We start from the raw sequence: 11,514 nt of genomic DNA, 5'->3' as shown, positions 1-11,514 counted from the left end.
CTTTAGTGGCCTACAGGGCTTTAGTGGCCTACAAGAATTAAATGGCATACAAGGCTTTAGTGGCCTACAAGAATTAAATGGCATACAAGGCTTAAGTGGCCTACAGGGCTTTAGTGGCCTACAAGGCTTTAGTGGCCTACAGGGCTTTAGTGGCCTACAGGGCTTTAGTGGCCTACAGGGCTTTAGTGGCCTACAAGAATTAAATGGCATACAAGGCTTTAGTGGCCTACAAGAATTAAATGGCATACAAGGCTTAAGTGGCCTACAGGGCTTTAGTGGCCTACAAGAATTAAATGGCACACAAGGCTTTAGTGGCCTACAGGGCTTTAGTGGCCTACAAGAATTAAATGGCATACAAGGCTTTAGTGGCCTACAAGAATTAAATGGCATACAAGGCTTAAGTGGCCTACAGGGCTTTAGTGGCCTACAAGAATTAAATGGCATACAAGGCTTAAGTGGCCTACAGGGCTTAAGTGGCCTACAGGGCTTTAGTGGCCTACAAGAATTAAATGGCATACAAGGCTTAAGTGGCCTACAGGGCTTTAGTGGCCTACAAGAATTAAATGGCACACAAGGCTTTAGTGGCCTACAGGGCTTTAGTGGCCTACAAGGCTTTAGTGGCCTACAGGGCTTTAGTGGCCTACAAGGCTTTAGTGGCCTACAGGGCTTTAGTGGCCTACAGGGCTTTAGTGGCCTACAAGAATTAAATGGCATACAAGGCTTTAGTGGCCTACAAGAATTAAATGGCATACAAGGCTTAAGTGGCCTACAGGGCTTTAGTGGCCCACAAGAATTAAATGGCATACAAGGCTTTAGTGACCTACAAGAATTAAATGGCATACAGGGCTTTAATGGCCTACAAGGCTTTAGTGGCCTACAAGGCTTTATTGGCTACAGGGCTTTAGTGGCCTACAGGGCTTTAGTGGCCTACAAGAATTTAGTAGCCTACAAGAATATAGTGGCCTACAGGGCTTTAGTGGCCTACAGGGCTTTAGTGGCCTACAAGAATTAAATGGCATACAAGGCTTTAGTGGCCTACAGGGCTTAAGTGGCCTACAGGGCTTTAGTGGCCTACAGGGCTTTAGTGGCCTACAAGAATTAAATGGCATACAAGGCTTAAGTGGCCTACAGGGCTTTAGTGGCCTACAAGAATTAAATGGCATACAAGGCTTAAGTGGCCTACAGGGCTTTAGTGGCCTACAGGGCTTTAGTGGCCTACAGGGCTTTATTGGCTACAGGGCTTTAGTGGCCTACAAGAATTAAATGGCATACAAGGCTTAAGTGGCCTACAGGGCTTTAGTGGCCTACAAGAATTAAATGGCATACAAGGCTTAAGTGGCCTACAGGGCTTTAGTGGCCTACAGGGCTTTAGTGGCCTACAGGGCTTTAGTGGCCTACAGGGCTTTAGCGGCCTACAGGGCTTTATTGGCTACAGGGCTTTAGTGGCCTACAAGGCTTTATTGGCTACAGGGCTTTAGTGGCCTACAAGAATTAAATGGCATACAGGGCTTTAATGGCCTACAAGGCTTTAGTGGCCTACAAGGCTTTATTGGCTACAGGGCTTTAGTGGCCTACAGGGCTTTAGTGGCCTACAAGAATTTAGTAGCCTACAAGAATATAGTGGCCTACAGGGCTTTAGTGGCCTACAGGGCTTTAGTGGCCTACAAGAATTAAATGGCATACAAGGCTTTAGTGGCCTACAGGGCTTAAGTGGCCTACAGGGCTTTAGTGGCCTACAAGAATTAAATGGCATACAAGGCTTAAGTGGCCTACAAGAATTAAATGGCATACAAGGCTTAAGTGGCCTACAGGGCTTTAGTGGCCTACAGGGCTTTAGTGGCCTACAGGAATTAAATGGCATACAAGGCTTAAGTGGCCTACAAGAATTAAATGGCATACAAGGCTTAAGTGGCCTACAGGGCTTTAGTGGCCTACAGGGCTTTAGTGGCCTACAAGAATTAAATGGCATACAAGGCTTTAGTGGCCTACAAGAATTAAATGGCATACAAGGCTTAAGTGGCCTACAGGGCGTTAGCGGCCTACAGGGCGTTAGCGGCCTACAAGGCTTAAGTGGCCTACAGGACGTTAGTGGCCTACAGGGCGTTAGCGGCCTACAGGGCTTAAGTGGCCTACAGGGCTTTAGTGGCCTACAAGAATTAAATGGCATACAGGGCTTTAGTGGCCTACAGGGCGTTAGCGGCCTACAGGGCTTTAGTGGCCTACAGGGCTTTAGTGGCCTACAAGAATTAAATGGCATACAGGGCTTTAGTGGCCTACAGGGCGTTAGCGGCCTACAGGGCTTTAGTGGCCTACAGGGCGTTAGCGGCCTACAGGGCGTTAGCGGCCTACAGGGCTTTAGCGGCCTACAGGGCTTTAGCGGCCTACAAGACTTTATTGGCTACAGGGCTTTAGTGGCCTACAAGGCTTTAGTGGCCTACAAGGCTTTAGTGGCTACAGGGCTTTAGTGGCCTACAAGAATTAAATGGCATACAGGGCTTTAATGGCCTACAAGGCTTTAGTGGCCTACAAGGCTTTATTGGCTACAGGGCGTTAGCGGCCTACAAGGCTTAAGTGGCCTACAGGGCTTTAGCGGCCTACAGGGCGTTAGCGGCCTACAGGGCGTTAGCGGCCTACAGGGCTTTAGTGGCCTACAGGGCGTTAGCGGCCTACAGGGCTTTAGTGGCCTACAAGGCTTAAGTGGCCTACAGGGCGTTAGTGGCCTACAGGGCGTTAGCGGCCTACAGGGCGTTAGCGGCCTACAGGGCTTTAGTGGCCTACAGGGCTTTAGTGGCCTACAAGGCTTAAGTGGCCTACAGGGCTTTAGTGGCCTACAGGGCGTTAGCGGCCTACAGGGCTTTAGTGGCCTACAGGGCTTTAGTGGCCTACAGGGCGTTAGCGGCCTACAGGGCTTTAGTGGCCTACAGGGCGTTAGCGGCCTACAGGGCTTTAGTGGCCTACAAGGCTTAAGTGGCCTACAGGGCGTTAGTGGCCTACAGGGCGTTAGTGGCCTACAGGGCTTTAGTGGCCTACAGGGCTTTAGTGGCCTACAGGGCTTTAGCGGCCTACAGGGCTTTAGTGGCCTACAGGGCTTTAGTGGCCTACAAGGCTTAAGTGGCCTACAGGGCTTTAGTGGCCTACAGGGCTTTAGTGGCCTACAGGGCTTTAGCGGCTAGGCCTGGACTAGGCTTGTTTACACCTACTTTAAGGCTTCGCGGCTGAAGTGTTTTCAGTCTTCGTCAGCTGTTTTCACTTCTGTGATTTTATTTTTCATCTACAGAACCAGGAAGTCCAACTCTTTCAGCGTCCAGTCAGGACGAGACTGAAGATGATGATGTCTTACAGCCACCAGGCCATCAGCCAATCAGCAGTCAGGGAGCGTTTCCAATTCCAACAGCAGACGACCAAACGCTTCAGAACATTACCCAGAATGCAACAGGACACCATCTCCTCCTTCCAGTCACTAACAAATAGAGTCTATTTGTATCTACTGAGCTGCTTTTATTTTCTGAGCACTGTGTAATCTGATGATCTCATCCTGTCACCTGATTGGTTCAGTAAAATCCACACACACAAACTGCTGCTGTGTTCTTATTGGTTGGTGGGATAAACGCTGACATCACAGGACAGTCTCGGTGACTTTAACAGCTCTGCGTGTTGATTGGCTGGCTGATGTGATGTCACTGTGACGTTTGATGATGTGTTGGTGAACAGAAAACAAGACCTTGAGTTGAGTGTTTCAGTCAGGTTTACTGCAGGACATGTTTAAACAGAGGGAACAACTACACACAGTACACATGCTAAGCTAGTGGCTGTCATGCTAACATGTATTAATATAAAGTCCAGCTGAAGCTGATGTTAGAGTATCAGAGCTCCTGGACCCTCAGTTTCAGCGTCGGGGACCCAAAGATCTGCCCCTGGTCGCTCTTCCCAGGCTTTATGGTTTGTGAACACTCGCCACACGTCTGTAGGTTGTGACCAGGTTCTATGTGACCTCTATTTAGAGGACCACAGAGAGAAGTGACAGGGTTAGGGGCCCCAGGGTCGGTGTAACAACATAACTCTACATATGTACTAAACTGCGACAGGGTTAGGGGCCGCAGGGTCGATGTAAATCCCACATTTAATCATCAGGGTTCACTACCTGCACCACAGACATCATTTATTGACATCATATTTCAACACTGATCTACGTTACTACGATGTCAGAAAGCTAATGATTACGGTAACCATGAGGGTGGATCTTTGATCGTTGATTGGCCGCTAGCCTTCGTGACTCCAAACTAGGTGAGTCATGTCCCAGGTGATCGTGGTGCGACAGACTGACAGGTTACTGAAGCTCTGGTGTCCAGTGACTCAGGAGGAAGTTAGGGAGGAGATCACGTGACTCAGGTACTGTCAGGTAAAGAACACTGTGTCTGAAATCACTCTATAGCGAGCTCACCATTTTGTAGCGCTGTCCAAATGTATAGTGAGAATTATTTTACCCTCTAGTCCACGCAAAGTATCCCAGAATGCATTTTCAAAAGTAAGAAGGAGGAGTGGTGATTCTCCAGCCATGGTAGCTAATGCTAACATCAGCGTTCTGACATGCTCACAAGGACAATGCTACCATGCTAATGTTTCCATATTCACCATTTTACTTTAGCATGCTAACATTAGCTGTAAACCCTGCCCTGAACCCGGACGTTAGATGACCCCGCCCTTTGACTGGTGAGAGGTGATACATACATAGTAGCGAGGGTTAAAGAAACACCTGGAAAGGTCAATGTGACATATTTTTCCTGTTCTTTCTCTCGGGACCCCTCGAATATGTCTCACAGCCCCTCGAGGGGTCCCAAGCTTCAGGTTGGGAAACAATGGAGTAGAGGACAGACAGACGGTAGATGAAGCTGATCATTTTACAGGTGTAGTAACTCAGGTGGGCGGGGCTTAGGGTCCTGTCAGGTCAGCAGTTATTTCTTGGTGGGGTCGATGACCCGGCCCATGAACAGCACGCTGCCGGTAGTCTGCTGGTAGATGATGAAGATGAAGGGTCTGTTGATGGTCAGTCGAGGAGGAAGAGTGGAGAACACGCTGACTCCGCCTCCAACGGTGATGTCATAGCTACTCTCGTTGACAGACACGATGGATTTCTGATAAACCTAAAGACCAGAAAACAGCGTCAGTCTATGACTGATCACACGCCCCCCCCGGCCCCGTCAGGTGGCATCAATAAACCTTCATCAGCACAGACAGGTGAGAATGCCACAGCAGCTGTGGGTCCAGGATCAGTTTGGATCTCAGGCATTGCTGGAGGCCGCCTCCTCCTCTCAGGTGTCAGTGGTTTAGCTTGTTATTATTTCACGGTAATGAGAACACGTGCTAAGACATCATACCTAAAGATGATGTCATCTTTATGAGACACAAAGTTCTGAGAAATAATCTGAGAAAAAACATGAGCATGCAGTAAACTCACCTGTGTGAGTTTGGGTCCTTTAGCTCCGCCCATGTTGCTGATGTCAGCATCGTCCTGAAAAACCTGAGCGATGTCCAAGGTCTGCAGGACGTCACGCAAAGAGTAGGAACGGTCCAATAGGAAGCGAGGAAGCTGCACCTCCAACTTCCTGTTTACAAAACAACAAGAGAAAAGGAGAGGTGGAAAAGGAGGGGGGATGGAGGGAGAAGAGATGAAGATTAAAAGGTTTTAAAGAGACAGAAGAGATGAAGATTAAAAGGTTTTAAAGAGAAAGACAGAAAAGATGAAGATTAAAAGGTTTTAAAGAGAAAGACAGAAAAGATGAAGATTAAAAGGTTTTAAAGAGAAAGACAGAAAAGATGAAGATTAAAAGGTTTTAAAGAGAAAGACGAGATGAAGATTAAAAGGTTTTATAAAGACAGAAGAGATGAAGATTAAAAGGTTTTAAAGAGACAGAAGAGATGAAGATGAAAAGGTTTTAAAGAGACAGAAGAGATGAAGATGAAAAGGTTTTAAAGAGACAGAAGAGATGAAGATGAAAAGGTTTTAAAGAGACAGAAGAGATGAAGATGAAAAGGTTTTATAGAGAAAGAAGAGATGAAGATTAAAAGGTTTTATAGAGAAAGAAGAGATGAAGATTAAAAGGTTTTATAGAGAAAGAAGAGATGAAGATTAAAAGGTTTTAAAGAGACAGAGATGAAGATTAAAAGGTTTTAAAGAGACAGAAGAGATGAAGATTAAAAGGTTTTAAAGAGAAAGACAGAAGAGATGAAGATTAAAAGGTTTTAAAGAGATAGAAGAGATGAAGATTAAAAGGTTTTAAAGAGACAGAAGAGATGAAGATTAAAAGGTTTTATAGAGAAAGAAGAGATGAAGATTAAAAGGTTTTAAAGAGAGAGATGAAGATTAAAAGGTTTTAAAGAGACAGAAGAGATGAAGATTAAAAGGTTTTAAAGAGAAAGACAGAAGAGATGAAGATTAAAAGGTTTTAAAGAGAAAGACAGAAAAGATGAAGATTAAAAGGTTTTAAAGAGACAGAAGAGATGAAGATTAAAAGGTTTTATAAAGACAGAAGAGATGAAGATTAAAGGGTTTTAAAGAGATAGAAGAGATGAAGATTAAAAGGTTTTAAAGCGAAAGAAGAGATGAAGATTAAAAGGTTTTAAAGAGAAAGACAGAAGAGATGAAGATTAAAAGGTTTTAAAGCGAAAGAAGAGATGAAGATTAAAAGGTTTTAAAGAGATAGACAGAAGAGATGAAGATTAAAGGTTTTAAAGAGATAGAGGAGATGAAGACAAAGACAGAAGAGATGAAGATTAAAAGGTTTTAAAGACAAAGACAGAAGAGATGAAGATTAAAAGGTTTTAAAGACAAAGACAGAAGAGATGAAGATTAAAAGGTTTTAAAGAGACAGAAGGGATGAAGATTAAAGAAGGAGAGATGGGAGGAAGGATGGACGTAAAGTAGGAGATGAGGAAGGAGGAAAGGAAACAGGGAAGGAAAAAAAGGTGTCTCACGTCTTCTTGAGTTGTCTGATCCAAGCCTGGATCTTCTCAGCAGTCACTTCCTCTTCAACGGCGGTGATGTCCACGTCTTCATCAGGCAGCACAACCAACATGGCCACCCCGTCCGCCATCGGCAGCTTCAACACGCCAACCTTCACTGAGCGGTCGTACGCCAGGAAGTACTTATCAGCCCGGAACATCATGGGAACCATGACCACATGATATTTGTCCACATAGAAACGCTCGTCCTGGGTCAGGGACGAGTTAAAAGACGGGCTGAACCGGGCTGAAACAGAGATGAAACTTTACTTACAACACTGAGCAGAGACAGAAACGCTGGTCCTGGGTCAGGGACGAGTTAAAAGACGGGCTGAACCGGGCTGAAACAGAGATGAAACTTTATTTACAACACTGAGCAGAGACAGAAACGCTGGTCCTGGGTCAGGGACGAGTTAAAAGACGGGCTGAACCGGGCTGAAACAGAGATGAAACTTTATTTACAACACTGAACAGAGACAGAAACGCTGGTCCTGGGTCAGGGACGAGTTAAAAGACGGGCTGAACCGGGCTGAAACAGAGATGAAACTTTATTTACAACACTGAACAGAGACAGAAACGCTGGTCCTGGGTCAGGGACGAGTTAAAAGACGGGCTGAACCGGGCTGAAACAGAGATGAAACTTTATTTACAACACTGAACAGAGACAGAAACGCTGGTCCTGGGTCAGGGACGAGTTAAAAGACGGGCTGAACCGGGCTGAAACAGAGATGAAACTTTATTTACAACACTGAACAGAGACAGAAACGCTGGTCCTGGGTCAGGGACAAGTTAAAGGACGGGCTGAACCGGGCTGAAACAGAGATGAAACTTTATTTACAACACTGAACAGAGACAGAAACGCTGGTCCTGGGTCAGGGACGAGTTAAAAAACGGGCTGAACCGGGCTGAAACAGAGATGAAACTTTATTTACAACACTGAACAGAGACAGAAACGCTGGTCCTGGGTCAGGGACGAGTTAAAAAAACGGGCTGAAACAGAGATGAAACTTTATTTACAACACTGAACAGAGACAGAAACGCTGGTCCTGGGTCAGGGACGAGTTAAAAAACGGGCTGAACCGGGCTGAAGACTTTACTCTGGTAATATCACAACATCTTGGCTTCATCTTGTTGTTACAACTTCACCGCGGCGTTAGATGACCCTGCCCTCTAACAGGTGACCGGTGATACATACTCTGGTAGTAGGCGGTAGTGGCGAGCAGCAGCTGGGTCTGGGGGTCCAGGCTGGTCACCAGCTCCTGGACGTTGTCTTCGGTGTTATCCTGGGCCCAACGGTTGATGGTGTCGATGGCTTCATGCGGAACCGTGTAGGCCACACTCTGAACCTTCCCCCCAAACTTCGTCTGAACCAGGTCCATGTAGGATGGTGACACCTGGAAGCTCTGGGATGGGAAGACGGCCACACCCTGACTCCCCTGCAGGACCACAGTCCTCAGATTCTGGAACAGATCTGAGAACAGCAGAGATGGTCCGTGACCTCACAGTTCAAAACCAAAACACTGACGGTCTGAAGTCCTTGAACTCCTGACCCACCTGGGAGCGTCTCCGGGTCCAGTCCATTCAGGCTGAGTGCCTGCAGCAGCTGGACCTGGGTCGGCCCGCTGGTGGCACTCAGCAGCGCCGACAGTCCGGCGGACAGCGTGAAAGCAGACAGGAAGACGTTGTCATCGGTCCGGCTGGAGACGGCTCGGTACAGCCGGGTGGCAAAGTCTGCGTTCCTATTGGCCAGGTCCTTCACTGAGGGGTCGACGGTCTCCGAGGAGGCGAGGCTCAGGAAGAGGAGGCCAACCAATGAGAGAGTGGGGGAGGGAGTCATGGTCACAGTCAGCTGGAAAAGAACCACAAGTGAACTGATTAAAGGTCAGTACCAGAAGAGGAAAACAACAAAGTCCATTTAGAAAACGATGGTTTTAACACAAGTGCAGTCTCAAGTCTCTGTTTCAGCTTCCTGAACAAAAAAAATCCAAAAGAAAAACTAAATCTTTCCAATGAAATGACTGTATGAAGGTTGAATATCCTGCAAACGTTTAGATTCTACTGGAAATTCTCCTGTTTTATCTAAACCGGCCGTCTTTTTTTAAATCCCCGAGACAAAAACAGATTTTCTAAATCTGGATCTTTCTTTTAATCCTAACTGAACTCAGTAATCCGTCAGAACTGGGCTCTGTAATCTAAAGACCAGATGTGTCAGGAGAGGACTCTAACAGAGGAGGGTCACAGCTGGTCTGCAGACCGCTGAGCTTTACTGGTCTCTGATCTGAAACGCGATGGCGTCCAGTGCGGCGAGCAGAGGCCTGCAGCAGAGTCTGTGCTCCTGAAGTGAAGCAGCTTCAAAACATTATTCACAGCCAACACCTAAAACAGGACGAACTGATGGACTCGCGAGGACAATGAAATGAACCTGAACTTATCGGGGAGTTAAAGTGTGTGATGGGAACCACGTCTCCGGGTGGCACTGACGGGTTTCACTGGATCAGGTCTTTGTCAGCCTCCTGTCTGGGAGACCCGGCACTACCGCGCCCCAGCTAGAGACCGGTCCTGGCTCTGATCGTTTGTTCATCAGTAGGCGGAGCTTGTCTCAGTTTAACACAATAATCTCATCTGCATAGAAACGTGTCTGATAGCAGAACCCTCAAAGTGAGAGCTCCTCCCTGGACAGACTAAACGCCGCTGCTGAAGGCGGACCAGTCGACTGTTTATTTATTTATTTATTTTTTTCCCCAAATACAGGCAGCGTGCGACGAGAAAGAAGGAGGCGTAACTGTCTGTCTTTCAGCGAGCTAAACTACACAAATAGTAGTTCCTCTGATCTGGTTTCAAAGAGGACTGAACGCAGCACTCGTTTGACTGGACCCGTTTCGTTTAGTCGATTATTCGGTCGAAAGACAATTAATCCGATAATCAATTAAATCGTTTCAGCCATGTTTTAAGCTAAACTGTGAAACATTCACTGTCTTCATTTTCTTAAATTGAGGAGTTGCTGCTGTTCTCTGTCGTTTATGAAAGAAGCGATTTGAAGACGTCACTTTGGGCTCTGGAGAGTAATGTAATGAGGAAACAATCGTTAGTTTCAGTCAAGACCCTGAAGGCGCCGCTGACGTGTTGCAGGCTGCATCCTCTCAGAGACGGCCAGAGGATCTACCTGATCCACGTTAGTCCCCCGGGTCCCCGCATCACCACCTCAGACACTACAAACATGGCTGCTGTCCCTGTGACATCACCACAGGTTTCTGAGAGCCGTAGAGAAGCTCAGCGTGGCGGCAGGCGCCATCTTGGCGGCGGGTGGAGCTGAGGCCAAAGAAGCTGCTGGACCACCTGGTGGGTCCAGACTGTCCAGTCCAGCTCTGCTTAGACCTTTAGACGGTATAGGTGGAGCAGATGGTACTGTACTTTGTACCGGGTCTGGACCGACAGTGAGCATTAAGGGCTCCTGAACACTCGGACTGATTGTGGACTCCTGTGACGTCAGACTTCCGGTCTCGGGGCCACGCCCCGCCAGCTCCGAGCTTTTATTTTTTTATTGTCTGTTTACGTATTTTCAACCAGGCTTTTACTTTGAAAGGGTTGTTGATCAGGGGCGCGTTCAATCTCAAAACGGTTCGCAACGGTTTCGGACTGAACGACGTGTTTCCTAGCAACGTTCCGCAACGGGCCTTGAGGATGTTTTGTCCCGTTAGGTGGGCGTGTCCCAGGTGTTACCCAATCAGCCGCGACACGTCTGTAAACACAGAGGTGTGAAACGGCAGGGAACTGCAGCGCATGCGTCACAGCAGGGCTGAGCTCGGCCCAGCTGCCCCTGACGAACAACCTCCGCCAGCTGACGGCTGACTGCGAGATCACTGACGGCGTCTGGACGGGAAACTGCTGGTGATGACGCTGCGCCTGCTGCTGTAAACAAACAAACAAACAGTCTGACCTGCTGATGATCTCCGAGCTGCGGTTCGGGTCCGACCTCTTTCTGCTCTGAAGCTTCACGAGCTGCGCATCACCGTCAAGCTCGCGCCCCGATCACTGCCGGAAACAACACTTCCGGTCACCTTTCACAATAAAAGTCTCTTCTCCACGCAGCCACAGGGTTCAGGTGAGAACTCAGAGCTCAGGTTTCAGAAACAACCTGATCCACGTTCTGGTTCAGAACCAGGGTCTCGGGTCACGGTCCGATGGAGTCAGCAGAACCAGGAACAGCACTGTGTTGGACTTCCTGCAGAGAATCAGCGAGTGTGACAGGAAACGGTTCTGATGATCCGTCACTGGGTTCTGGTTCCCCTCCTCACCTTAAACCCGCCTTCATCTTTAGTTCCGTGTACAGACCAGTTTGTGGAAACTTCACCCTCAGACAGAAAGGAGAGCAGGACAGACTCGGTTTACTGCAGCTCTGCTGAAACGCTCAGGAGACTTTTCTTTTTATCGCTGCCGTTAATTAGATCAAATCTTTTTGGCTTTTTGTATTTTCTGTTCTAAAATGATGTTTTGATGTGAAACACTTCCACCTGC

General features: G+C 47.5%; 2 protein-coding genes across 4 annotated transcripts in view; one reads left to right on the top strand and one right to left on the bottom strand.

The window, feature by feature from the left end:
- ppp4r4 (protein phosphatase 4, regulatory subunit 4) overlaps nucleotides 1–3,574 on the top strand; it is a 48,828-nt gene extending 45,254 nt beyond the window's left edge. For all 3 annotated transcript variants that reach the window (XM_038727104.1, XM_038727103.1, XM_038727105.1), the window contains one exon: nucleotides 3,278–3,574. In XM_038727104.1, coding sequence (XP_038583032.1) covers nucleotides 3,278–3,323 — 46 coding nt within the window. In that variant the 3' untranslated portion in view covers nucleotides 3,324–3,574. The remainder of the gene's footprint in view (nucleotides 1–3,277) is intronic.
- Nucleotides 3,575–3,727: 153 nt separating this feature from the next.
- On the bottom strand, nucleotides 3,728–11,373 carry serpina10a (serpin peptidase inhibitor, clade A (alpha-1 antiproteinase, antitrypsin), member 10a). Its single transcript, XM_038727118.1, has 6 exons — nucleotides 10,937–11,373; nucleotides 8,554–8,848; nucleotides 8,195–8,470; nucleotides 6,973–7,246; nucleotides 5,456–5,603; nucleotides 3,728–5,141 (listed from the first exon to the last, which is right to left on the bottom strand). Exons 2-6 carry the CDS (start codon nucleotides 8,834–8,836, stop codon nucleotides 4,953–4,955), a joined length of 1,170 nt encoding a protein of 389 aa, XP_038583046.1. The 5' UTR covers nucleotides 8,837–8,848; nucleotides 10,937–11,373; the 3' UTR covers nucleotides 3,728–4,952.
- Between the last annotated feature and the right edge of the window lie 141 nt (nucleotides 11,374–11,514).

This window comes from Micropterus salmoides, unplaced genomic scaffold (genome assembly GCF_014851395.1).
Source record: "Micropterus salmoides isolate LMB-PRFRI ecotype aquatic unplaced genomic scaffold, ASM1485139v1 Ms_hic_scaffold_18, whole genome shotgun sequence".
NCBI lineage: Eukaryota > Metazoa > Chordata > Actinopteri > Centrarchiformes > Centrarchidae > Micropterus > Micropterus salmoides.
Note: the sequence above shows the minus strand (reverse complement) of the source record. Positions and strands in the feature narration are given on the sequence as shown.

Excerpts from the sequence above, each read along its gene's own strand:
- serpina10a (XM_038727118.1), bottom strand. The coding sequence starts at position 8,836 with ATGACTCCCTCCCCCACTCTCTCATTGGTTGGCCTCCTCTTCCTGAGC. Across the intron at positions 8,471-8,553 it reads GGACCCGGAGACGCTCCCAG|ATCTGTTCCAGAATCTGAGG; the intron begins GTGGGTCAGGAG and ends TGCTGTTCTCAG. Across the intron at positions 7,247-8,194 it reads CACTACCGCCTACTACCAGA|CCCGGTTCAGCCCGTCTTTT; the intron begins GTATGTATCACC and ends TCTCTGTTTCAG.